Here is a 27,269-nt window from a genome sequence, read left to right on the forward strand (position 1 = left end):
TTAATTACTTAAAAGCATTAATAAATTAAAATGTTAGTGTTTATGCAACCTCAAATTAATTAAGTAGATCTTGATTTTTAGGTCTTTAATCTTATCTTTTACTTTTAACTTTTATAATGGAGAATGATGTGTTTATTTCAACAACAAATTGCATTGTAATTCTCAAACTAAAATGACAATTGAAGAAACCATTTACAATGGGTAATTCATAACTTAATGTTTTTATCTAGTATAACAATGCAAGAATAAATTTTTCATATGACAATCACTACTTTATTTATTTCTTTATTCATTTTAATACAGAGAACACAACCATTTTATTGCTTTCCACCTACCTATGCAAGGCCACATGCATGTGCTCTTCTTACACATAACATGTGCTTGGAGAAGCTTCTGTTTGTTCCTGCAGCATGTCTTAAATTTCCCAGCTGGGTAGAGTCAATGCAGGTGGATTCAGAACATTCCGTAGAAGTCAAGATCCATGCAGATCATCGTCACCTTCATAGCTGCATACTGGGTCTGGCATTAACAGGAGTTACAGGTGTTACCTGGGCTGAGACATGGGGTCAACAGCCCCATATTCAATTCATGAAAAAATAGTTGTTCAACCTTCGGATTGTTCAGCTAGCGACAAGAGATGGGTTATTGATTTACCTTGATTCCTCGGTCGACTAGTCACAGGGAATCCTGGTATGGTTCGTCACGAAAGAGTAGTAGTAGTAATCGTAGTTGTACACTGTCCGTGCAACGGTGGAGAGTTGCCATGTCCACCTGGTTCACCCCTGCAACTGTGAGAGGATATGGGCTTTGAGAACAAATGCTGTCAGACGGACAGCTGAATCCTAGCAGTCGTTCTTGAACAGAAAACCACTGAGCTTGTGGGTTTGTGCCACTTTTGTACCACTTGTCGAAAAATACTGAAGGGTTGAAGAAAGCTTACGTCCCTTTGGATTAACATGTGTACAAGGATCGCAGGAGCTTCCCTATCAGCAAATTTGAGTCATGCGTCGTAATGATTCTCACTGTATGGTTTAGTGTTCTCTGCAATCACTCGGTGTAGAGCTTTCGACAAGTGAGATGATCCTCAGATTGAATAAGGCACTGTTTCACCACTTCTACAGAGTTGACGATCCACAGCTAATCATCCCTCAGCTTTGTATTGCACTCGAGAAACTTCATGTTTGGTTCTGCAAAGTAATGGTGGTGGTATCAGGTTTGTGATATGTCAGCGCAACTATAATAATCCCTGCTTCGGATAGCAGACTTGTGCTCTCGTCATGAAACATCCCGTGATCCCGTGCATCTAGCCCTATCCCCCCCCCCCCCACCTCGGCCTGTAGGGTAATGTCAACCTAGATCCGCGGATTTCTTCTATCAATGTAAGATCTGTGGCTACGACGACCATAGAACATGAGACTACCACAGAGTTCGTGCCTTGTAATCGATTCCTCTCATTGATTCGTAATGAAACCTTGGAGAAGGGGTTTAATATTGATAGAAGCAATGTACTCTCAAAGTAATCAAAATAAAAACACTGCACAAAATGGGGAGAATACATGTGTGCTTCAACTTCTTATCTAGTAAAATATTTTACTAGATAACATCTCTAAAATAGAACAATGAACTCGGCAAGCATTATTCCATTCTCTAAGAGCTACTGCGATAGAACTGTTTTTCTTACTCCCTAACGGTCAGTAGGGATTGACTAATATATATACACCAGCTCTCAGTAACGTGATTACGTTCATTTTCAATACTAAGGTCACGAAAAAGAATCCAGGATGCATAAAACTGTACACCACTCTTCGCCTGATAAACAACTGCTCTAGACAACCATTGATGCCAAGCATGCATGTGAAACAGAAAAAATAGTGCAGAAACTTGAGTCACACGTTAGAGGAATTTTACAATGGATCAAGTACTGGAAAAATGGGGGAAAAAAATGGGGATTTTTTTTTATGACAAAGATTAACTGGCTAGTGTTACAAGAGATCATAAGCAAAACTTCCTTGCACCTCAAAAGGAGCACAAAGCAAGTTTCTGGGGATAAGAATGTACAGAGGAGCCCGTAACTCGAGGGGCAGAAACGTGCAAATGATTTTCGAACAATACACGTTGGGAAGAAAAAGCCAAGAGCCCACATAAGGTTGTAGGATTCAAACTTCCCGCTTGAATATTCAACACCTGCTGTGATTACAGGCGGCAATGTGCATGTAGATTAATTCAAAGCTACACATACAAAGCGCAGAGAGCCATGGGCTAGAAAGATGAAGCTGGAGTTGCCTCCGTATTGGGAGGACCTGGACCAGAAGTAGTAGAAGACACCGTGCTCCCAGAAGAGATGCCATCACTAGCAGCTGTCGCTGCAGACACAGCAGGTTTTCGAGGAACCGAAGTTTTAGGTGATGACAAAATCACCCCTCCAGACTGGCGTGCCTGTGAGACGTCACATCATAAGATAATCAATTCAAAATATAAATGCATCGCAAAAAGCTACTTGACGAACCAGAGGTCAATATGAAAGTTCAGAAAAACTCGAGCTTTTAGACAACAAATAATCCAGTATTTAGTGAACCCAACGAAAAACGAACCTGCCCATTGTCTATCAACATAGGACTGGATGCAGAATGACTTGAACCAGGTGCTGAGTCTCTCGTGTCTGGTACAAGCAGGCCTTCTCCTTGAGGAGGGACACCTGCTCCTGAAGTCGGCGAGCCACCAGTGGATGCTGAAGAGCCAGGTGCTGTCATTTGTGAGTTTCCCGAAGGTAAAGAAATTACCACTGAACCATTTTGCTGACTACGCTGCCCAGACAAGGTTGGCTGTTGTGCGCCTGAAAGGACCCTCCCATTCACCCCTGGGTTTACGCCAATCTTCTGATTTAGTACTATGTTAGAAAGGCATTGCTTACCAGCAAGATTCTGTGGTACACTCCCTGTGGGTACACCATGAATTCCAGAGGTAGAAAGAGTTGGCACAGCGGCGGTTCCAGCAAAAGTCGGCAACTGCGGACCAGAGATCACCATTGTTGAGACTTGGCTTGACCCTGGACTATTCGCCCTCGTCAAATTGTATAGTCCACCAGTGAGAGGATTATTGGATTGACTAGATTTCCACTGCGTAGAATGTGCTCCAATCGTACTTGAATTAAGTGTAGATGGAAGGGACACAACATGTGAATTAGGGCTGCTCATGCTCATAGGATTTCCAATCATAGCTGTTCCACCCAGTTGATAAGGGTTGTGGTTGACCATCTGCGGAGAAACATCTTGGTTCGTCTGCTGCATTCCTGTCTTTCCCAATTGCCCTGGCATGGGCATAACCAAAGGAGTCGCACTAAGATGTCGACTTTGTAACCTGTATCCATACAACCTACTGTTTAACGGAAGAAAGTATCCTGAGTTGAAATGTTGCGAACGTACAAAATGTAGCTCCATCTAGATCAACAAGGTCATCAAGATTTTCGGTTTGAAAATATTTGAGTCTAGAGAAAAAAGCTTTGTCAGTTTCCTGACTGCACTCTAATCCACTCTGAAAGAACAGTACTGTGCAGGTTGCCTCGGGTATACTGTGACAACAGCTGACAAGAGAACGACGAGCAATTTATTTCTCCATCCTCACATGAAAAGCACTGACCTTCTTTGTGGTTGTTGGGGCTGAGGCATCTGACGTCGCTGCATTTGCTGCGTTTGTTGCGCCGAAGGCGTAGCTAAGGGCTCTTGTGATTGTTCGCTGGAAGTTGGTAACGAGCCTGACTGCGGGAGAGAAACTTGGGTAGCTATCTGAATTGAACTCCCCTGCTGTTGATCAGGAACACCACCCTGCATGATTTGAGGGAATGAATTTATTAGTTAAAAAAAAAATATACAAAATACAAAATACAAAATACAGAAGAAAAAAAAGAAAAAAGAAGAAGACATTACCGATGAGTAAGAAGGAAAGCATGATCTCACACAAGACTTAGAACATGTGCCTTCTAACTTTAATTTTCTGGAAAAAAAAGCCAATGACAAAGAAACTTCAAAACAATATTGATATATCTGGATAAAGGTATATTTGAGCTATCACCTGCTGCGGCTGTGTTTGAGATTGGTGAAGTCCCTTAATTTGAGAGACTCCAGAACATGATGGGGTGCCTCCTTGTGCCAAACTTCCATGAGATTGAGATGAACCAGAGGGATGAGACCCTGAAGATGCCTTCCCAGCCTGCACCTGTCCCAATTGTGGCTGAATTAGCATGTGCCCAGGAGTCTCATTTAATGGCTGATTACTTCCACCACTCAAGTTATTAGGACTTTGTTGTCCAGTCTGTGAAGGGAGATTCTGCATTATGGCTCCTCGCATAGGCCCCTTAGAATTTCTTACAGTATGCTGCTGGTGTTGCTGATGATGCTGCATAATTTGTGAGGTCTGCGTCGGGTACTTCTGTGGCTGCTTTCCTTGTGGAGGTTTGGCTGACCCAGTAGCCTCTCCCGGCTGCACAACAGATTGGTTCTGCTGTGGTAGAGGCATCTGCTGTGCAGAAGAGTTAGACTGCCCTGTTGCAGTTGGTGAAGCTGAGGAAGACTGCAGATTTAATGTACTCAAAGCTGGCTGAGACGACTGGGACGAAAGACCAGACCCCTGATGCTGCTGACCTAAATGGGTGCGTTGCGGTTGTTGGGACAACATATGGGACTTAGAGCCCAACTGCTGAGCAGGAAGGTTTTGCACATGGGGTGACACCAGCATATATTGGGCTTGAGTAGGTGGAAGGGTTCCCATGAGCCGCTGCTTCTGCTGATGCTGCTGCCGATATTGTTGTTCTTTCATACGGACAGCAGCTGCTGCTGAGTAATAAGCCTGGGTAGGGTTTCCTTGCAACTGCATCTGTTGTTGCTCACAAGAGAGACACGCAAACAATAAGTTTGTAACTTCGGGTCCCAACATACATTTACAAATTTACAAGAACAAGCATATAATCAAGAAGGAATGGAGGACAATACTAAATACCCAGATGCAACAGTTTTAATCAATGGAACGGTGGTCAAAGACATGCATGAATAAAACAAGAGAAATATTAGATTGTAATGGGAAAATAGACACACTCAATATAACGCATCATTAGAACGTGAAGCTTGTTAATTAGTACTGCAAAAAGAAATAAGTAAACAAATAAAAAGACATGCATTTAAGTGATTTTACCTGTTGATTTCGTTGCTGATTTTGAACTTGCTGCTGTTGCTGTTGTTGCTGAGCTTGTTGTTGTTGATGATGTTGCTGGTGGTGCTGCTGTTGTTGCTGCTGCTGATCTTGCTGCTGTTGATGCTGTTGCAACTGAATCGAATGATGTTGAGGGGAGAATGACTGCAGCAGAGAAAAAATTGACGTCCATATGAGTCGCGGTGGCACATGAGAACGAATCCATTAGCATTGCTACGATTTATTTCTAAGCATGGCTTTCTAAAATGTTTGAGTACTAATTGCTTCATCTGGACGCAGAGTAACAGTTGGTGGTCCAGCGAATTTTCCTTCGACCTTTGTAGACTTGCAAACCTTTCCAACGTGTGTAATCAGTTACAACAACAGATGGCTAACAGAAGATGCAAATGATGAGTTGACTAATATAGATGTTCTTGGAGATAAAATCAAAAGAATACTGTCAGAAAGGGGACTAAACAACCACCTGGGGCGAGGAAGGTATCATAGTAGCCATGTCGCCGCCCAAATTTGAGAAAGCAGCTGCAGCTTGATTATCACCTTGTTGCGCAAGTAATTGTAATTGTTGTAAGATCAGTACTCGCTGATCTTCTGTGCACCCACCCACCTGAAACAACCGATGCTCTTTTATGCAAAGGTAATATTTGCACCAAACCTCCAGATTCCCAGGCACTCCACAAACGTGGATGACCTACTCAGAAAATTATGATTGTTCCAGAAAATACACACACACACATTCATATATATATATATATATATATATATATTGACAAACCGTCGGCAGTTCATAATGTATTTGATGTTCCGAATAAAAAATTAATGATACGGTAAACCCTAAAGATGAAAAGGAAAGTCATTATATCATACTGAAAGTAGATATTATCAACGTATTAAAAGCTAAGTGATGTAGTTAAGCGTAATCTCCATCAAACTAATTGAAAAAACTTAATACACACCCGCAGCATGTTCAGCAGATTGGCAGTTCTCCTCGACATACTAGGTGAAGAGAGGGTTCCTGGTGGAGGCACCATGCCACCAAGACCAGCTGGAACGATATTAGAAATCACTGGCGATCCCATACTGGACAAACCAGGTCTCGGCATTGACAAGCCACGGCTTAGAGCACCCATCATTGCCCCAGTGCTTGTGGGAAGCATGGGAAGATCATTTGGGTTTGGCAAACCAGTAAGAATAGGTAATCCTGCAGTAACAGAAGCAGCCTGCTGCTGTAAACGGCGCGCGTTGTAGGCTGACATGTTGTTTGCAGCCATTCGCAAACGTGTGGCTTCTCCAGGGGATAACCTCGTGGTGAATCGCTGTGCATCTCTGCACAAAACAACCACATCCATTTTAACTCGCTAATGATAAAAAAGAGGGGAAAGAAATGCGCTTATAATCTTGAGGAGCAGCAAGGATTACAAGATCTACAAGAGGAATCTAATTCTTCTTCAGTACGAAGAGTAAGGTGAAGAAAAAGAAAAAGTTAAGATAGTTCAGTCAAATCGATAAATACAGCATTTGCAATTAACTCAACATACTGTGGCAAAATAGATCAGTTCAATGAAGGCTTTCTTGAACTTCTGATTCCTTAGTCGATGGAATTATGAGCATGGTAAACATCTTCTCATCACTTAATCCTTAGAAGGGTCCAGATGTACTCAGTGTAAGATGTAATTGTGTCAACTATATGAATATCATCACATTACCGTGCAGCTGCAGCACTCATGGCAGCAGAGGAAGAAACTGGAGATTGACCCAAATGTAAACCAGCAGAGCCTGGTAACACAGAAGGTAACCCTGCTGATGGTGGTCTCATCGCAGAGCCAGGCATCAACGAAGGTCCTAACCCACTGCCCTGTACAGGCTGGATGGGGTATGAGTGTGAGTTCGCATCCCCATTATTTGCAACCCGATCACATAACTCCAAAGGACTGGCACCCAGAATTTGCCACCCATAGAAAAAGAACATGTTAATTAGAGTGAAACACGTAAATATGTTTGCATGCACGTAGTGGAAAAGAGAATCACTAAAAGCGAAGTATACATCTACAGGCATAATAAAAATCTACCAGCACTAATATTCAATAAGAAGGATAAGATTAGGGCCAACAAACCTGTGATGTCAAACAAACAACTATTGAAACCCTTCAGAATCCTATAACACACAGTTGCCGAACATCACCATGCACTACGACGGTATAATATTTCCACCCAAACCTTGAATATTTGAAGCAAAAACACTCTCCAAATGACTTACTTGAGGGGGCCACCAGCGCAAAACTGAGAAATAGCGATTCCATGAGATGGATGCTGGGCAGCTGAAGTTTTTTGATCTTCATTTTCACTCTGCTCAATAAAGTATACCCAACTTGCTGTCACCACAAAGAAAATAAGCCAACCAGGCGAACCGCAAACAGACTCTAAGGTGTACTAATGAAGTTCAAAAAGCGGGTTTAATCTTCGAAAGCTGAACCTACGCATCTGAGGGGTATAGCACGCACGAACACTTGGGTGGTGTTTTATTCCTATCCAAAAATTACACGAAATTAATGAGAAGAGAAAAGTCACAGATGATGCCGAAGTTCCTACCGAGCTCTTTCGGGCACGATACTTCAGGACGAGTTGAACAATGCACTCCAGATGTTTTAGACTATCCTCCTCTGGTGTTCCATGAACACGTGTACCTCCATGAACACTCCCCTGTTCCACACATATTCATAAGAAGTAATTTCAGTTTTTACAAAATCGCCTAGGGACTGACGACAAAATACTGTTTCAAGATGCATAACCTCATAAAACTTGTTTAAAAGCGCAAAGATGTTTCCGAAATGCAAAAAAATTGATTTCAAGACAAAAAAAGAAAAGAGGGGGGGGGGGGGGGGGGGGGGGATAACACACGATGCAAACCACTATCTTATTATGCAAACTCCTCGGATCATGATTATTACCACCTCAAAGTCGCTGAAAACTGAGACGATGCATTTTTTACGATTTAAGCACAACTTACTTTCAAACTCTGTAGCTGAGAAGAATTTGAATCCTCTGGACTTTCCATCCCATCTAAATTGGATCTCTCCGTCAAAGATTTGTGTCGCTCCTTACATTGATTGGGTCTTCGGTAAATACCCTGCGCAAAGTTCCATATCAAGATTTTCAAGCTCCGAGAAATTGGATAAGAATTACCCTCAGACTAAGACAATATAGTAGACTTGTAACGAGAGAAGTCTTTGCAGAAACCTGAATATCTCTGAATGTTATCCTGCTGCATTATCAACACCGAAAATGTTATCATCTACAATACCAGTAGTGAAAGATTGTAACATACCTTTATTTGAGAATTTGAGCTCAACACATCACTCACTAATTCCCAATTGGGACCGAGATCATGCACTAGGGCAAGAATTGCCTGCACAAGATTACAGTAGCAATAACATGTGAGATATAGAAAGACGTAGTGTACCAATATAACTCATGTAGGTATCTCGCCAAAAAGAAAAGCTCTTACAAACAAGAGGCTCATGTGCTAAGTTCAAATTGAATCTTGAGAGTTCGAACTCACTTGATCTTCACTAGCTGACCAAGGCGTGCCAACACCAATCGGTGTACTCGGAGGAACCTGCAAAGAACAGGATTTAGAAAGCTATACACGAGACCAGCACAAGAAGAACAATCAAAACACACACCCTGAACAAATGGATCATTAACCACAAAGTTGAAAAAAGACTGACGACTTGATCTGCGTACTCTGCAATTGGAGAGAGAAAGTCATTATGTAAAAAGAAGAGACACAGATGATCATCACAAGGCCCTCACTTTGTTTAACCGAAGCCTTCTATTACGGTCCCGCATACTGCTTTGCTTCGATAATTTGTTCGCACTTGGTAAAGAAGGCGGTTGCTGCAGGGTGGGTGGATTAGGTGCTGGGGCAGGGGTAGCTGTCTCAGCATCGGTCTCACTCTGCTTCGATGACTTTTGTTTCTTCACATTCTGTTGCCCTGAAAGACTTTGTGATCCTGGCGTTTCTGGTGTATCTGTCGGTGTTCCTGCTATGCGTAACAGCTTCAGACAAAATGCTATCCAGTAACATTAAGGAAAATAAAAACAACATACAAAAATGACGAATACTATATGTAATGCACCTTTCTTATACAGCAGCAGTTTAGCGCCCTTAGAAACAGAAAATGTTAACAAGTGGGATCTGATAGAAAAGACTCGTAGAACTTACCTAGGCTCGCATCTGATGAAGTTACAACAAATGACCAATTTGTTTCTCCTTTACGTTTTATCTGTTCCTATTAATAGTCATAAACAACTTCAGCGCATTAATAGTTAATCCAAAAAGTGCTGGAGTCTTAGAACTACCAAACAAAAAACTATTAAAAAATTTGAGAGTTTCAGGTGATTTACATTCCACAAAAGATACACATATGTTTAAACAGATTTCTTTTTACCAACCATTGTAAGAAGAAAATTTTCAAATCATTCTGAAGGTAAAGTAGATAATATTCATTCAATCCATTCGTTTTACAACCCAATCCGTGAAAAAGACGTAGAAAAACTCAATCTTAGATACCTGCTCATGATATAGAAGTTCATGAGAATCTTCATCGGCACTCTGCAAAACCAGGCATAGCCTTACATATTACAGTTGGCAAGATTTCAACTTCATGTCATCCATACAATCCACTATAGCAAAATCAACGGGACATAATATTGTACAAGGAATTCGAGCTCCAGAGCAATGTCACGTCAATACTCAAATGTTGAATACCTTTTCAGGTGGTCCTGCAGGAAATCCCCCTTCAAAAGATCTTGAATTAGACAATTCTGGAAAAGTCTTCGGATTCTGCTTTTTGTTCCACTTGTTTGTAATAAAACCACCCACATCACCAATCCTGTGCGTTTTGCTATTGGAAGTATCATTGGCAGAGTCTGATCTATTGGAACCATCCAACATGCCAAAACTTTCACCTTCTTGCTGATTCTGTGAGCCTGGTCCCGTGCGAGATAACACCCCTGTCGTACCTGAAGAAAATAGTCACGCCAAGGATGTCAAACAACCATTACAAAGATGACTGCCAGAATATCCAACCTAATGCAACTACATCTCAGTAAATGTAAAGTCTATCCAGAAATCATTTGTGGCTATCGCAGGTTGGGAGGCCAACGTACACAGAAAAATGAAACAATCTGTTAACTCAATACAGGTGGACCAGCAAATCCGAAGATGAATAAGAAAAGACTGCTGCCACTTTTTATCACGTCGTCGCATGAAGACGGGTAAAAAAAAACAGTTGAGGTCACAAAAGCGAATGCTATAGCGTTTGTTGTAAGCATAGTAAGGATTTCATTCGGAATTTCATAGAGAAGCCAATATCTTAACATCCAATATCCACGATGACCGGTAACTATACCTGGTGAGATGCTCAAGTGACTGGCACGTGGTCGGAGGTTGATGGCTGATGAACGTTGCCGCTTAACTGGAATGCTTCCAGGAGCATTGTTGGGTCCCGATTCTCCGGGTAATGACCGCTTTCCGGTGACAACATTCCGGTCAGGAGTAGACATATCTGAGGATTGGTAAGCAAGTCCTGCGAACCCCAGAAAATGGCTTATAAGTATAAATCTGCTAATCAACTGTAAGTGATTAATCTAGAGGAGCACCTTGACGTTGACTCAAGAGACTCATGAGCGAGTAATGATATGTACTCACGGCATTGCAATACCATACCTTGTAGTTCAATCCCTTCAATCTTTGATCCGGTATTGCTTTTGAGAATCTTCTTCCGTTTCTTTTTGTAAATGCGCGCATGACCTCCTTCACCCATATAATTTGTCTGAAATTCGTCTTCTTGAGAGCCTCCATCCACAAGAAAGTCCGAAAACCCAAAATCAATTCCCAGGGAAACTTCTCCAGATGCTTCACCAGCGGCCGGCGCCTCTGCTTCAGCAACCGCTACTACACGCTTCGCTTCATACTCCTACAAACGTTGAAAAAAGTCAATACATTTTTCAAACCCCTCTCCTGTCATACATGTTGTCAAGGAGACGCAACTGATTCAATCTCACAAAAGCTCAAAACATGAATATCAGATTTCAGATTACTCATGTTAATCCAACAATACTTGAATACAAGCAGTAACGTCACATTCAGTCATCACAGAAAAAATCTCAATACATACCACTTCAGCCCTTGTTCTCTCCATTTCAATAGAAACTCTACAAGCTTCCGCAGCCCCAGATGGTACATTGTAGTACAACGGCTCCTGCTTAAATTTATGACAGTTATATTAGTCCCGTCCAACAGAATCAACATAAAACAAAGCACAAAAAACTATCAGCAAACGTAATGAACTAAATTTAGGACACAATCCAGTCGACCATTATTACAGCACCCACAATGATGGACCCCCTCAGATGGAATACGGCCAAACCATACCAAGATGCATGACAACCAAATATGCTTCCATATTATATTATCACAAGAATCAAACTTCATAAAAATCAAATGAGGGAGGACCATGACTTCAAGAATGAACAAAGAGGTATACACAAGAGTTAACAAAGGGTACCTTGGAAAATCGTTCCTGATCATTAAAATATAGAATGCCATTGCATTCCCAATATAGCTTGTGAGAAACAGAAGCTACAGCTTGTGCCATTCGACCACAACCGCTGGCTTTCAAATAATCTACGGCATATCTCTCAACACCGTACAGATTCTTTTTCTTCAACTTCTCGGACTTGTCCAGAGCCTAACGAAGGAAAACAGGAATGCTCAAAAATACGATAACGGCCACAAGACCATAGATGTTGAATACAGACACAGCGGAATAAATCCTCAATAAGAACACTACCGCGAGAATACAAGACGTAATGCATACTAACAAGGAAAAGTAATACCTCTCTCAAGGCGGGATCAGGAATGTCAACGTCTATTGGAACAGCTTCGCCCTCGTTTTTGCCATTCCTGCAAAATTCTATTTTCCCACTTTTGTCATGAACCCATCCACCTTTCCTTTTCGTCAACGATGCCTCAGCCATGCGCCAGAATTTATTCACAGCAAGCGCTAAAAAGCTTGCTCGATTACGCTGTCTATTCACGGAGTCCAACGCCAGATACTCATTTTTGTTCCTCTCATAAGCAACACTGTGACAGATGCGAGCAGCATTCGCAATCTTCCACCTTCGTTCCTGGAAACATAACCAGCAGCAGCTTACGCACAGTACTTACAAGTACAAAGTTATCACCTCATAATAGACATTCTGTAAGTATTGAAAACGATTATAAAGCTGAAGTCAAGTAGCTGCAAGCAAGTCATCCGTAAGTTCCCACACAACCAAATCTGCCTTCTAAAAGTATAGAGGCACGATTTCAGGCAGAAAGTCACTTGTTGAACATTTTGTACTTCATCTTAAGTATAGAATGTTCCCCATAATAAGTGTGGAAATCAAGATAGTGTCCCCTTTCAATTCTTCCAAATTTCAAAAAGACGCATGTGTAGATGGAACTTACAACGATGTATCATTAAATGCATATCAAACAAATAATTTGCATGCAAATAAGAATTCTAAAAATAAATCTTTAGGCGAGATCAATACGAACAGATTCAACGACGATAAATAAATAAAATAATTTTGATCGAAATATATATATATATATATGCTCAATTTGATCACATACACAAAATCAATCATCATTTTTAAGATTTTGGAAATATGACATGTATGCATTCCACATGTTTGGAAGATACATGTCCCCCCCCCATCATCAAAAGACAGACACTGCTCCTATGTCCCGACACAAAACTAGCTGATCCATTGTCTTGAGATGAACTATTACTCATATCACACGTATGCAATGACAGCGATTGAAAAGACTTTTGATACCACTTATAATGCTAATAAATAGATCAAAGCACATACCTGGAAAAAGTCCTTTGCCAACCAGCACATTTCCTCCAGCACAAAGTCCCAATGGGTTTTTCGTCTTGCGGGCTCAGAAGACTTTTCCATAGAATGCCAGTCCCCAATGAATTTCTTCTTGACCTGTAAGCAGCATGTATGAGATTAAACTGAATACCACCCCACGGATTCTACAATTCACAACTTGCATCCGCACGTTTTATGAGACAACTATCAAGAAGAAGAATCGCAACATCGAAGAAACGTTCAGCACCTTGAGGTTCTGGGCCTCCGCTAGAATGAAGTCTGCACGCGCCTCGTTAGCTTTTACTTGCACTCCTGTCTTACGTCCCTCCGATCCCATTTGTGATAACGGACCTTGTCCTTTATTCCAAGGGATTCTTACTCCAGGATATATGCAATTTGATGAGGCAGAGACTCCGGATAACCGCGAAAGTGCTCTTGGAACACCACCGACGACAGCACCAGCTTGTCCTTCCGCCCGAAGTTCTTCTTGAGAACTTGGAGCACCACTAGTGTGCTGACAACCTAGTTCCGCATCTGTAGCAAAAGGCCTTGCCCTATTCTCACCGACTCCGTCTTCATATTTGATTCTTACGTGATAAACACCAGCCCTTTTCTCCTCTTGTCCTAACCTATCTCTGGTTGCTGATCTGATATGATTTCCTGCCCTCGAGACAGCATTCTTTTTGACCAACCCGGCACGCATAAGTAAAGTAGCGCCACCGGGAACATCTGTGCTGGTGTTAGCATGCAAAACATTGACTCCGCCAACAGCTCTTGATAGACCATCTAGGTTAGCTCCCACTTTGTACCTGCTGTTATCCTTTTCCATGGAGACAAGCCTTTCTTTATTTTCTATTCGATGAGATTGGTTTCCAGTTATCCCTTCTTCCACCCTAGTTCTGAAGGAATTACCCACAGATGCTTCTATAATTGATACATCCTCTACATTATGCCGAGCAGGTAGAGCATCAGCGTCTCCAAGCTCGCCAATTTTTTGTACATGAGCAATTGAACCTTCAACTTGCTCGACGCGACCTTCACTAGCTACGGATTGCCATATTCGTTCTTCCCCATCACTATCAACATGTGGATCGACCCACAAATTAGTCGACTGTACAGACATATAAGACGAAATTGGATCTTCACAGCTGGCTTCTGCTGCATGCTGGTTCAACGATAATCCACACCTTGCTATGGGTTCATTCTCGTGCTCAAATTCCACACTACTTGTCAAAGCACTCCCAGCTACACATTCACCATCTTTTTCAGATATTGAGCCATTTCTATAGGCGATCCAATTCGGGTCCTGATTGATCTTGTCTTGCAATCAAGTTCGGATTGTCTAAATAATTCCTCAAACCAAGTGGTATTTCACAATCATCTTCATCTGGATCTCCTCCTAGCACAATTAGTTGACTTGAAGCAGAAGCATCCCCATTAGCAGTCAAATTCTGCCTCAAGCCTATCCCACCCTCTCTGTAAGAAATATACAATATCATAGTAAGAATAAGAGAGGAAGGAAAATAGAAGACATTAAAGCACATTGATATGAACTCTTTCGTGCTACTTTTTCTTTCTGATACTACTGAACTGCTTTCTAAAATACAAATGATCAAATAAGGAATAAACACCGGAGAGTATTACCACTTACGGCATAATCAGTTTTACCCCCACACATACATCCAATTCTATTAGTTTTCTAGCGTGATTTCGTCCACTACTTAGATTGAATTACAAAATCGTAAAAAACAGATTTTCTGACCAAGTCACTCATTACATCCACAGAAGCATAAGAAATCACATTTCAATACATCCATGATCGCAACAGAGGTTGCCAGGACAAACGACAAACGATCTTGAGAACATAAATGTATGCCTTCCAAAGGGCAGACAATCAACTCGCTGCAGATTTCTAACAACAGACGAAATTTTTCAAACCAACGAAAAGGAGGAAACAAGCCCCAAAGCATCCCAAAACTCTTAACCCCACCCCAAACACTTCAAGTACTGATCAGCCAGTAATATTGTTAATGAGAAAGATGAAAATTGAGCTGGTGAAGCTTCCCCTAACTTGAAATCCAAAGGCTCTCCGCCCTAGATGCAGAATGGAGAGATAAATTCAGGAGACAGCACACTAACACCCCTTAAAATAGCATTCCCAAAGTAACAAGTAACAGCTGAACCTTCACCAAAGTTCAGAGCAATTAGAACTTTCAAACAATCAAAGAACTGAATAAAAGAAGAATCATTACCTTTTCCAAGACCTCCAGCTCCCTCTTGCGCTCCTCTCGAACAGCAAGATCTCGCCTGAGTTGAAGGTGGTAAAAGAACTTTTTTCATTGATCTACACTTATTCTCGACAGACCGCTTATGAAGGAGGGCACGCATAGTACGCGAAGGCATGGTTGAAAGAATGGACCAGCGTTATGAAAAGAGGTGAAATATCGCACCTCAATTCAGCTTGAGCTATTTCAATTGCGGAGCCACGCGGTGAAGGCTCGTTATTATTTATGGCAGCTGCAGTGCCAGCCACAGCGCCCATGGGATCTGGCTCTGCACTGACCAAGCGCTCAGGACCTTGTTGCCCATCCAGGATCTCCTCAATCCTTTTTTCTCTTATTCAGTCTTTCTTCTTCTAATCTATTCCTATCTTTTGCTACATTAGTCCAGCCCCTATAGTAAACTACCGAACAAATCTCAACCTGCGAACAATAAATCGTGTCGTAAATCCCTTCTCTTGACAAGTTCAGCTTCAAAGACAAATCAATGGGAAGCCTTCCACTAAAACAAACAAGGAGTCTTTAGAGATATATATATATATATATATATATATATATATATATATATATATATGGAACATTTATGCAGGCACGAAACAACGCAGAATTTATATCGACATAAATTTGTTTAGTTGTATTATTCTTTATAAATAACACAAGAATCACTAGCTACAAGAAACCTCAACAAGCAAGTTTGCAACACCCACACCCAACTCCTAAGCTCCTGAGATCCAACAGGTGACGTAGCTGGTTCAGAATAGCAAGATGACGAAACAAATGCCATCTGAGATAGCAAGAGCATAAACTCTTCAACTCGAAGTAAGCTCAAGTAAACAGCTCTTGCAAATACGACAAGATATGTGCAAATCAAATGAAGGAATCACAGAAACTAGATATCGAGGCTGAACAAGAACTATCAAAAGTGCACTTGGATAGTGATCATTCGAGCGAACCCCACAGATATTAGACATGATCTTGGTAGCATAAAAAGTTTCGAAAATCTATCCAGTAACCAGACCACCTCGTCCAAATTGACCCGAATACAACCTCAACTTAATGTACTAAGGTACTAAAAGTTAGCGATTTCTTGTCGGTTGCAAGATGCATCGGGTCCGCTTCGAAAAACTAAACTGTGGGATTTTAACAATCATTATTGCATGCGAGCACTTGAAACTGCAGCATTCATGAAAGTAAAAGCAGGCTTCAGAAGGAAATAAATCAGCAAGGTTCACAGAAACAGACGTAGGGACCACATTCAAACATTCATACTCACATAAAGCGGGAAACCAAGGAGTGGTCAGTGCAATTCAAAGGCTCGAAAAGGCGCCAAAGTACCACATTACATTCCTAGTCGACAACTTCATTTTATTGAGCGATTACAAGATATCTAGGATCATTTGTTGATTGTAAACCTCCAGGGCAAGAAGACCACATTGCACAACGATAGCTAAATTCCACATTCGCTCGGAAGTACAACTCACAATCCAAAACGTAAAACAGCAAAACTTAATCGGACAACGCCCAGTGTCACGTTGAAATGCAAGAAGATAACGTCTAGAACAAAATACAACTCCCCCGCACACAAAAAACCCTACCCTGCCTACTTTAGACCTAGACATCATGTCCACCATTTCCACCCCAATCACATTTCCATGAAATTCATCACCAGGAAAATTGTAACAGAAATCCTACACACAATGCAAATTTTTCTAAAACCGAAAAATACAACATATAATAACCCCAACGTCGTAATCAAAATTATAATCACTACCACAGACACAGAAAAAGAAATCCATGATCAAACTCCTTCACTGTCACGTCAATACCCATAATACAACCCGACACCTCAAAATCCAAACCGTATAGATTATCGTCCATCCTCGAACGCCTGGAATTGTACCCAAAACAAATTATAATTCCTTGCGCCGCTTACAGACCTCACAACACGAGCGAGGAACCCTAGAAACCAAAAAAATAAAACAGAAAACAGAAAGAAGAAGAGAATGGAAAAAAAAAAAAAAAAAAAAAAAAAAAAAAAATCCACCACATTAATCCCAGCATCCCGTGCGCATACCTGCAGCATGGAGGTTGGTGACACCGGACCAGGGCGGGGGAGGCGCAATCACGCAAACTGCAGGCGGCCCCCCATGCGAGGGAATTGGGCCCCTGCGTCCAATGGGGGGCGATGCAATTGACGGAGCAGGGCAGAGAGGGCGGGGTTTTGCCTTGCGGGGTCGCGAATTGGCGGGGCGGACGGACTTGGGCTCATGGGCGGAGGGTATTTTTCAGCGGTCGGGGCGATGGGGAAGTCGAGATTCCAGCTGCCGCGCTGTGATGATGGTGGGTTGGGCCATCGCCAAGGCCGATTTCGGGCATTCCCTTCTCCCTCCCCCCCCCCCCCCCCCCCGCCTACTACCCTCTTCCCTTCCCCTTCCCTTAAGATTATTCTTCTACTCTTCGCTTCAGAATGTTGCTGTGTATGTGCGTGTACGTGTGTATGTGTAAGAGAGAGAGAGGTGTATTCTGGGGATGATGATGATGTCGTTGTTGTTGCTGCTGATGCCTGATTCTCCTCCTCCACCTCTTCTTACGCCCCCCTCCCCCTTCTCTCTCTCTGTCTCCGACGAGCTCCCTCGGCCTCCCTCCCCTAGCCTTGCACACACCCCCCCCCCCTCCCCCCCGGTTGCCCTCGCTGTCCGTTTATACCCGGAATCTGTGAAGTCATGATTCCTATCAAATGCCCGTTTGATACCTATCCTGTCATACCTCTCTCTCTCTCTCTCTCTCTCGATACACGCGAAGAACAATACTAATGTCCGTCTTATGATATCCGGATGATACTTTCCTCGGTTTTTCGCGCATTCTGCTCATACCCTGTATCCGCCCTAGTATGAGTTTTGGGAATGATGTCCGGTTTGCGCCACTCTCGATTGATGCCTGGATGATGTCCCGGTCAGGGAGTGAGTGCCATGGACGCTGGTTTATGTTTGTGTTTGTTCAACTTTTTGAAAACGTATGCTAAACCATCTGAAGAAAAAAAGAATCAGAACTTTGCTCCAAATATTTTAACTTTTGAAGAGCTTCTTGAATTAAAAATATTATGTAAATAGTACAAATATACAACACGTAATACTAAAGGTTAAATTGCATTTCTATTATGTTTAATCTAAGGCTTAAGCTTTTCAGACGAGTGAATTTTCAAAAGTCATACAAATTCAAAAACATGTACCTTTATTATTGCATTTTTCGGTAAATACACATGCCTAATAATAAAAACAAAGAGGCTGTACAATAAAATAAAATAAAAATCACAAATTTTCTATCCGAATAGAATGTGTTTGAAACTTTGATTGTATGAGTTTAATTATGTTGTATATATTGACTTGATTTGGTTGTAAAAAGTTTACAGTATTGAAAATATCTAGTTTTATCAATATACTTGTATTTTAGACGTGCCCCCATCTTTCCCTGTTGTTTAATGGAGTAACACCTTTGAATTTAACATGCTTAAGTTTAGAATGACTTACTTTTGTCTTTTTTGTAACCGAAACAAATTTATAAAATACATACACATGATATTGCATGTAGCATGACAGTCTTAATATTATGCTTGTGAAACGAATGCACATACTGCTTTCACTAAACACGTGCTAATTATATTGATTTATGATTTACTAAGAAAATGTTGCAATAGGTTGTTATCCAATGTAAATCATCGTGTTTTTGAACGAGTTATCTCCAATTAAAAACTTATTTTATCTTCAAAAAAAATCTCTTCCATCCTTTTCTTTCATATTGTTTCATATACTTTGTCATTATTTTATAAGCAAGATGATTAAGGTTTTATAAAAAAAAACACATGTGCTGAACAACAAGATACTAATTGCCAAAAATTTTTTTCCAAATTTTTTTCATAACTGCATTCACTATTATTGTTGTTGAAAATTTTAACGTTTGCAGTATAATCACAGAAAAACAAAAACTAAAACTAACAAACAAACAATATATATATATATATATATATATATATATATATATAATCTAATTTGAAATATGAAAATGAAAGTTAAGATGATCCTTAGTAAATGTATACATTACATAATAAATGTTCATAATATTTTTTTGGTTGTGAATTTCTTTTATATTTAGCATTTTTATATACAAAGCAATATCAATATACATTATTATTTTATTTGAAAGTAACTTTTATGAAATTATTATTAATGTTTTCATATTAAACTTAGTCACTTTGTTTTACAGTACTTACCATGTTTATGCTTTATCAATGAATACTATAATTTGCAATATAAGTTTTTTAAATGTAATGTGTTATAAAATTTTCATTTTAACATTATTTATCTCCACTATTTATTTTCTATTTTAAGGAATCAGAAGTTACATTTTAGGATAGTTGTGTATATAATGGCGATAAAACACTGTCATATTTTTTAGCATGTATGAACCTTGTATTTACATACCATTTGGATGCAGTTGTATCACTTTTAAAATTAAAATTAAAACTGTAGATTGAAATATGTAATTTTTTATAGTGTATATGTTAGCAACACTATTTAGAAGGGGTGTGCTCATCTTCCTGCTTAAATATAAAAAGGCAATTTGGCTTCAACTTGTATTACCAAGGCAATATCCCAAAGTGAAATTGTAAATGTACACCCTTTGCATTAAGAATGAAATGAAGACCTACTGGGTTGTTGTCAAAAAGTTTTCAACACTACATACGTATTACAAGTTTAACAGATCAACACAAAGCAATACTTAGCAGCAAGGTGTGCCCAACAGTATTGCCAAAAGTTGTATATCGCATGTTCAGATCGTCACCAAGAAGTCCCACAACACTAATCGCGATCTTGTGGGAACTGTGAATGTTCGCTTACAAATAAACAACCTACCTACCGTGTATGCGTGTACATATATTGTGGCATTTGAATAAACATAATGGGTTTATCCCATGTGCTGGGCCGAACTTTTGTTCTCAGCTTGACCACAGTTTTCAAATCTAGCCTGTTCGCCCAGGTCTTCAACACAATCAACAACGTACCTCATCTTAGAAACAACCTCAATCAGCAGAGAGGCAAACTTGACCAAGGACAGAGCCGATATTCTCTCCAGTGTGCCATCAAGGTATGGTCCTAAGCTGGACTTCCTATGTGAAAATGTCTGTTGCCATGCAACGGTTGAACGCTTGGTGCCACCTCTACCGGGAGTGGTTACTTCGTCTTGTTCTTGAAATGGTTGGTCAGGGCTTGTTGCAATTCCAGGTGACCCGCTATTAGGAATCGAGACATTGATAGCAGGGACGCCCTCAGACAGAGTCTCTAATGTGGTTTTCTTCAATGTTCCAGATCTTGTCCGCATGCTACTCTTTTGTGGTGAGCCAAGAGCAGGCAACCTTCCTGGTGAGCCAACCTTCGACATATTTTCCTTATGTTCAAAACCCACATGAGTATATCGATTACCTTCAGGGGCTGGTATATTGATTGCCGGGCTGGTACCTTTTGACGAATCAGTTGTGAAAATGTTTTCTTCTGTGTTTTGGTTGCGACTATAGTTAGGGTTGCAATTTGTCTCTGAGCTGTTTCCAGATCCGATGTCTTTGCTTGCTGAAGGATTCGACGCTGACCACTGGACAGGACAGACGTGTGAATCAGATTCTATACTGCCCAGAAGTTTATGTGTGTTTTTATATATTTTGAACTGGAGTGCAACAGCTGCTTCCTCGGCTCGTTTCATAATGTCTTCTGATGAAAACTTTTTCATATTTTTGATACTGTCCCCTAACATGCGAAGTACGGTTGCACACTCTGTCGCAATTGTCGCCATCTCCTGTACAAGAAGTTTTGTCTTAAACAAAACTGTGCATAAATCCCAAAAGCCTAACATTCAAACTATATGCTAACCGATGAGGAAATCAGGACATCAACAAGGAGAATACATGAAATGATAAGAAGATGAAAGAAATGTTAGAAGATAAAACCTCAGCAAAGAGTTCTCTGAGTTCCTTGGGTGCTTGAATATTTGCCCGAAGACACAAATCAAGAGCTATGACATCATACAAAGTGTAACGGAGGTAGTCTGTAATGTCGTCGTACATGTGCCAAGGATAACCCATGAAAAATTTCCCGTGCGATGGCTCCCAATGCACTGCACTCAACTAATGCAATGTCACAAGAGGTATCAGTTTCTAATAGAGGCTATTATAAATCTTGCAGAGGAGTTCTATAAAGTCTGCAAGATTTCCATAAATTGTTACCTTGACTTCGAAAATATAATACCAGCAACAGTCTCACATGTATCAGATAGCGGCTGGAAATCGAATTGGACTCACCAATTTGTCAATGTCTGAATCTGACATGACTATTTCATGATAACTTTGGTGAATTTTGTCATCTACGGAGCGCCCACTCAGGATGTCCGGAACATGATCCAACTTCGTGTCTTTGTTATACTCCTCAACACATCTGTAAATATGGTGCAACACTCTTAGAACCTGCGGACCAGGAAATATTTCAGGCCGCATACAACTTGATTCGTTTGCAAACTGTTTTTTTTTTTTTTTTTTTTTTTTTTTTCATGAATGAAAAACAACAGAAATCCACTATGACTTCAGTACAGCTAAAGGAATAATCTACATAGAAAATGTGAGATATTACTCCAAATAGCATATATTAATTAGAACTCATACCTCTCAAAGACAATGGCAGCTGTATCGAAGTTTTTCGCCACAAGCCTGTGCAGCGCATCTCCAGCATAGATAGGCTGAATAGCTATATTGACAATCGATGACATAGCAAACCCCAACAAGATCATGGAGAATCGAAGCATCGGCAATGTCCACCTTTCAGGATCCAAGTACGCCGTAATTATAAAGATATGAAATGCAATAGTTGCTACAGTGAAAGCATAACCCCATTGGTCTTTCAACGGGGGTATTCCTTTCAGAAATCTACAGATTGCACTTCCAGCCATTACACAGAAGACCTGCACAACGGAGACTTCAATTAGACTACTAAAGAATGGTCCAACTCAGTCACTTAAGCACCTTCCTGGTTGACTAATGCACCTTCATCGATAGAAATTGTCACTCAATACATTGTAACGTACATGACATTGTCAAACACCAAAGAAAGTCTTAATCAAATCATGGAGAAGTGAGGTTTTCGTTTACCACAAAATAAGGATATAATGATCCAAGCTCTGGCCCGATTTGAATGAGGCCGAACCCTAGGAAACCAGCAGCTAAAGTTCCAAGAACACGATTGAAGCCTTTGCTAATAGAGAGCCCAATGTTTCCCTCATACAGAAGGTCAGTAGTGACAACGGCCCACAACGCGATTGCCGAAATCTGTGTGAAGGGCTGCGGAAAATGGACAACACAAAGTATTGAAGCCAAACCGGAACAGACTCCTGCAAACCACAACATTACTGCGTGAGTCCATATGGAATCTCTTTCGGTGAGAAATCGAGTATGAAGGCACAGTAAGGATCGTCACAATTTATGATGTGAGGTTTCAAACAGCCCTACATTTAGATTCATGTCTGCCTAAAAAACTATAAGCTGATTAATAAATTTCGGATGTGAAAGAATCGAGGCTGAAAAGGGCAAGGTGATCGGACTCCAAACCGGACGATGGTGGGTTAATAAAGAGTTTGCGTTTCACAACAAGAAAATACGAACCTTGTTTGACGGATAGAATCGTAAGTTTGGAATTGTCTTTCATGGCGTCCCAGCTCCATTTCGGCCACATGTACAGCCCAATCATCGCATTATACAAGAAATTCCATGTGTCGGTCTTGGCACTGTAAGCCGCTCTTCTCACAAGCGACTTCTTTTCTATGGGATTCCGGATAGAGTGTCCTGAGTGATAAGGTCGTCCTCTTGATCTGTCGCTGGAGCGGGACCTACTTAATTCATGAATTTGCTGAAACGTGTTCCTGCTCTGGGTTGCAAGATCTGGAGTGTCCAATTTCGATTCCAATTGCTCGTCTTGAGCTCTCCACTGAGACAAGCTTCCTGTGGCGCTCTGTCCAGATGCTGATCTCTCATAAACATGCTGGAATTCATCCGGAACTGCCACAACCACATCGTCATATTGTGAATCGTTTGAACCCGAGCTTAGAGTCCTCTCTACGTAATTCTCCAGAAATGGGGTGCGAAGAAAGGCGTTGCTCGCTTCTCTTCTCTCCACCATCGTCTCCCTCCTCTTCTCTCCCCTAGAATTTCTTTCACCGCCTTTGTGACGTGGACTGTCTTCTGTCTGCATCAGGTGGAACACAAATCCCCCGCCTCATTGTACTTGATTACAGCAGCACAAACAAAACCTCGAAAAAACACTTCACAACCAACAAAAGACACGAAGAGTCGCTACCGGACATTTGAGACCCCAACATTTAGAGAACTCAGTGGAAGAGGTCGGCAAAGCTCAGCCCACACCTCTCGAAAACAAGGTTCACATTTGTCTAGGCCGAGATAAAGAGCGATGCCAGCAAATCTCTGCTGTTCAACCATTGGAAAGGCCAGTTCCTATGGAATGTATCAAACATAAATCAAACAATAATGCACCCTTACACGACGTGCAATTAATTCCAATTTGTAATTACGGCTTCCAACACAATACAAAAGATGTGCGATCAAACATCATCTCAAGCGCACAGTATTTCAATCCCCGAGAATATGCAGAGAGAAAGAAAAAACATCACATTGCGTGAAAGAGAATATGAGCACGATTCTCAATCAGAACAGAGAACGGCCACAATAAAAAGACCATGGCTCAGTGGACAAGCCGGATTTGATCCTAAAAGAAAAATTTCAAAGTTCAAGTTGATTTCCCCACATTTCAATCAACCCTAACTCAATCCAATCACCCGCTCCCAAACGGAGATCGCAGAATACCTCCCACCCCTCCAATCATCCTTGGGAAACTTCGACACCATGCAATACTCTGCTTACTCCAAATTCTCGCAAGAACGAGAGGTACGAATCGAAGAATCTGAAAGCCAGACAAACCTACTAAAGTGCAGCTTGCAAAGATGAATCAGAACATAACAGGAGGAAGAAGAAAAACTACCGAACTACAGAGATTGACCTGAAGAATCAGCCTCTGAAAAAGCAGTCAGCACACTAATTACAAACGCAACACCGTCAGTTCATCATCAATTCCACGAACTGATTGTAAACGCCATAGCCCTCGCTACTGAACCCCAGAATCTGCCGAGGTTATCGAAGATGAGCACATGGCTAGATCGATCGAGTTGGTGAGCTTCAGAAATAAGGTTACTTGTGGCTCTGGATTGCGACTAATAATAGCTATGAAATCTTAAACAATCTTAACATGTTTGTAGATTCCTCAAAAAGTACATCAATCTCAGCAGAATGTCCACGTCAAGTGCCACGTCGTTGTTGTGGATACTATATAAAAATCCGAGCTGGCAACAATTTTAAAGCAGTGATGCCAGCATTATACTTAGTTTACTTGCACAATTTTCTGAGCTCTCTCACCTGTAGCTATGGCAGCGCTCTCGTTTTCGAAGCTGCTGTAAGGGCGAGGGGGATGGCAGAACCTTGCATCGGTTTTCTGCCGAATTAATTTTACTTGTTGTACAATGGATGTTGTGCGGTTTTCTGTCGCGACGCCTTCCGAGTGTTACAATGCGGCTGTCGTTCGGGTCCTGGTGAGACTACAAAGATGAGGAAAGGTTCACGGGTGTCGGTGTGGGATTAGAGTGGTGAGGGATGATTATTGTGGAAGCTGTCGATAAAGGTGCCGTTGACTCGACGCTTGTGACGATGTGAGAACCGCCGTGCAAATTAGGTTTCTGCTTTCTTTTAGTGGAGGTTGCGAGTGGTGCATTCGAGTCAGGAGTGACATTTTCCGTATGAGGTTGGATTGAAGCGTGTAGCATCCTACGTGATGATTTATCTTGTCCTGTAAGTTGTTTATTGAAGCATCATTGAGCAATGTATTTCTACTGCTTGTCTGGATCTTTTGATGAATCCCGTTCAGTTGTTTTTGTATTCACTGCGTTACTTGATTTCTACGGTTTGTCAAATCGAGGATACTCTAGAAGCAGTGTAGGTTTCAGGAATGGATGCTTTTGATGATGGTCGTCATGTCAGGTGAATTTATTCAGTAGAATATGGAGCTCTTTGCAATACCCCGATCTATCTTTCCAAAACGCTGGTATTAACTTACTGAAGTATTGTTTGCTCCATCTGCGCACATTCTATTATATTCTCATTTTGAATTCCAGGGTGTTTAGAATGTCTTAAGTCTCGTTTGAGATGACAAGACAAAAAACTTATGTGACTGTCAGCTCGATTTAATGGTCCTGAACACGAAACGCATTGTTTCTTTGGCAATTCTTCATATGTGTTTATTTCTTTGATAGGCATTGATCAGCGAAGCTCTCAGTCTTATTTGCGACGGTATGGGCAGACCTGCTTGTACTTGCGCTTTTGCTGATAGCGACAAAATTATTTAAGAACGGATTGTGATCTATAAAATATAGTGTTGCTGATGCATGCTTCATTAGTCGGCATTTAAAATTGATAATCTTGATAGTATCAATTTTAGTGGTATTTATATAATTAGAAATAAATCATCTAATATAAGCTTGTTATTGGTTAAAATCAAGACTTTTCTTTTAATTGACATGATTTTTTTTTTTTTTTTTTTTTTTTTTTTTGCATCGTGAATACTATATTCTATTAGACTTTACATTGGGTACATTTTTTAAAGGTGGCTTTTACAAATATTTAAAAAGCTATATCAAAAATTTTAAAAATGCTTACTAAAATAGATTTTATAATTATATATTATTTATAGTTGTTAGAATTAGGATGTAAGTTTTTATATTGACAATTGAAATTATTTTTAATATGTTCTATTACATAGCCTCTACTCTTTTATATTGTCTTTAAAAGATGATGTTTGCAATAGGCAATCTTTCTTTATTGAACAAAAGAACTTTGTAAGGCTTATTGACCACAAACTTTTAAAGTAAGCTACTAGATATAAAGATCTTTTTATTTCACAATATTTTTATATCCAAAATAAAATATATCTAATGCTTTATTTTTTAAAATAAAGGTAATATAATGAAATAAAAATTTAAATTTTTAAAAATAAAAATCTATATACTTTGATGTTTAGTTATTTATTATTTATCTTTTAAAGAATTATTTATTTATTTATTTTGTATGAATATCTAAAAATATTTCTCTATTTGATATGTCATACATATAGAGTTGTTAAAGCCACATTATCATCTCATGATCAATTTCATCCATTCTTGTCACTATTTTTGTTTCATGTCCCTTATTCCCCATTTCCAATCTCTATGCTTTTGTTCTCTATCCTTGTCTCTTGTTTCCTATTCCTGTCCCTTGTTCCCGTCCCTTGTTCCTATCCATTGTGGCTTTAACAACTCCTTATATATATATATATATATATATATATTTATCAAATATTATAATTAAGATGATAAAAAAATAAAAACAAAATATTAATAGTGTTCTTTTGAGTAAAATTTTATGTTATGGATTAAAGTTCTATTTTGTTGAATACCATAACAAAATTTATGGTTTATCTACTTAGAACCAAAACTTTGATAGACCTATATGGTATGTACAAGATGTCAGAAAAATATAACTTAAACAATTATTTTAAAACAACATGATACATAAAAGTGATTGTCTGGTTTACTATGTCACTAATAATGTTGAAAAATTAAAAAATAAAAAAAAATAAAAATATAGGAATGCAATGAAGAGGTTGACTTGTTTAACTTGAAATGAAGTTATATTTTATGGAATTAAAATTGAATTATGATCTTTTATTT

The 27,269-nt window shown here is 40.2% G+C and overlaps 3 protein-coding genes across 6 annotated transcripts; all 3 read right to left on the reverse strand.

The window, feature by feature from the left end:
• Positions 1-1,930: 1,930 nt before the first annotated feature.
• On the reverse strand, positions 1,931-14,436 carry LOC112284602 (uncharacterized). Its single transcript, XM_090251839.1, has 26 exons — positions 13,379-14,436; positions 13,126-13,248; positions 12,103-12,393; positions 11,772-11,954; positions 11,382-11,465; positions 10,931-11,180; positions 10,614-10,790; positions 9,971-10,224; positions 9,773-9,814; positions 9,425-9,491; positions 9,013-9,242; positions 8,759-8,815; positions 8,525-8,605; positions 8,207-8,326; positions 7,789-7,899; positions 7,457-7,545; positions 6,906-7,130; positions 6,156-6,525; positions 5,666-5,806; positions 5,185-5,346; positions 4,366-4,869; positions 4,069-4,212; positions 3,637-3,821; positions 2,912-3,357; positions 2,592-2,728; positions 1,931-2,436 (listed from the first exon to the last, which is right to left on the reverse strand). The coding sequence occupies exons 1-26, from the start codon at positions 14,252-14,254 to the stop codon at positions 2,260-2,262; spliced, it is 5,526 nt and encodes a 1,841-aa protein (XP_090107965.1). The 5' UTR covers positions 14,255-14,436; the 3' UTR covers positions 1,931-2,259.
• On the reverse strand, positions 14,423-15,819 carry LOC141045607 (chromatin modification-related protein EAF1 B-like). The gene is made up of 3 exons (XM_073535294.2): positions 15,582-15,819; positions 15,384-15,438; positions 14,423-14,607 (listed from the first exon to the last, which is right to left on the reverse strand). The coding sequence occupies exons 1-3, from the start codon at positions 15,671-15,673 to the stop codon at positions 14,569-14,571; spliced, it is 186 nt and encodes a 61-aa protein (XP_073391395.1). The 5' UTR covers positions 15,674-15,819; the 3' UTR covers positions 14,423-14,568.
• Positions 15,820-20,119: 4,300 nt separating this feature from the next.
• Positions 20,120-24,701, reverse strand: LOC112284786 (aluminum-activated malate transporter 9). 4 transcript variants are annotated; one of them, XM_024525019.3, is made up of 7 exons: positions 24,515-24,701; positions 23,107-23,686; positions 22,597-22,835; positions 22,114-22,409; positions 21,757-21,889; positions 21,406-21,582; positions 20,120-21,254 (listed from the first exon to the last, which is right to left on the reverse strand). In XM_024525019.3, the coding sequence occupies exons 2-7, from the start codon at positions 23,618-23,620 to the stop codon at positions 20,373-20,375; spliced, it is 2,241 nt and encodes a 746-aa protein (XP_024380787.1). In that variant the 5' UTR covers positions 23,621-23,686; positions 24,515-24,701; the 3' UTR covers positions 20,120-20,372. The 4 variants fall into 4 exon arrangements, with proteins under 4 accessions (XP_024380787.1, XP_024380784.1, XP_024380785.1 ...); XM_024525016.3 differs by having other exon boundaries at positions 24,322-24,692; XM_024525017.3 differs by having other exon boundaries at positions 24,497-24,687.
• Positions 24,702-27,269: the final 2,568 nt, after the last annotated feature.

The sequence above is a fragment of the Physcomitrium patens genome, chromosome 7 (genome assembly GCF_059467195.1).
Source record: "Physcomitrium patens ecotype Gransden chromosome 7, ASM5946719v1, whole genome shotgun sequence".
Lineage (NCBI taxonomy): Eukaryota > Viridiplantae > Streptophyta > Bryopsida > Funariales > Funariaceae > Physcomitrium > Physcomitrium patens.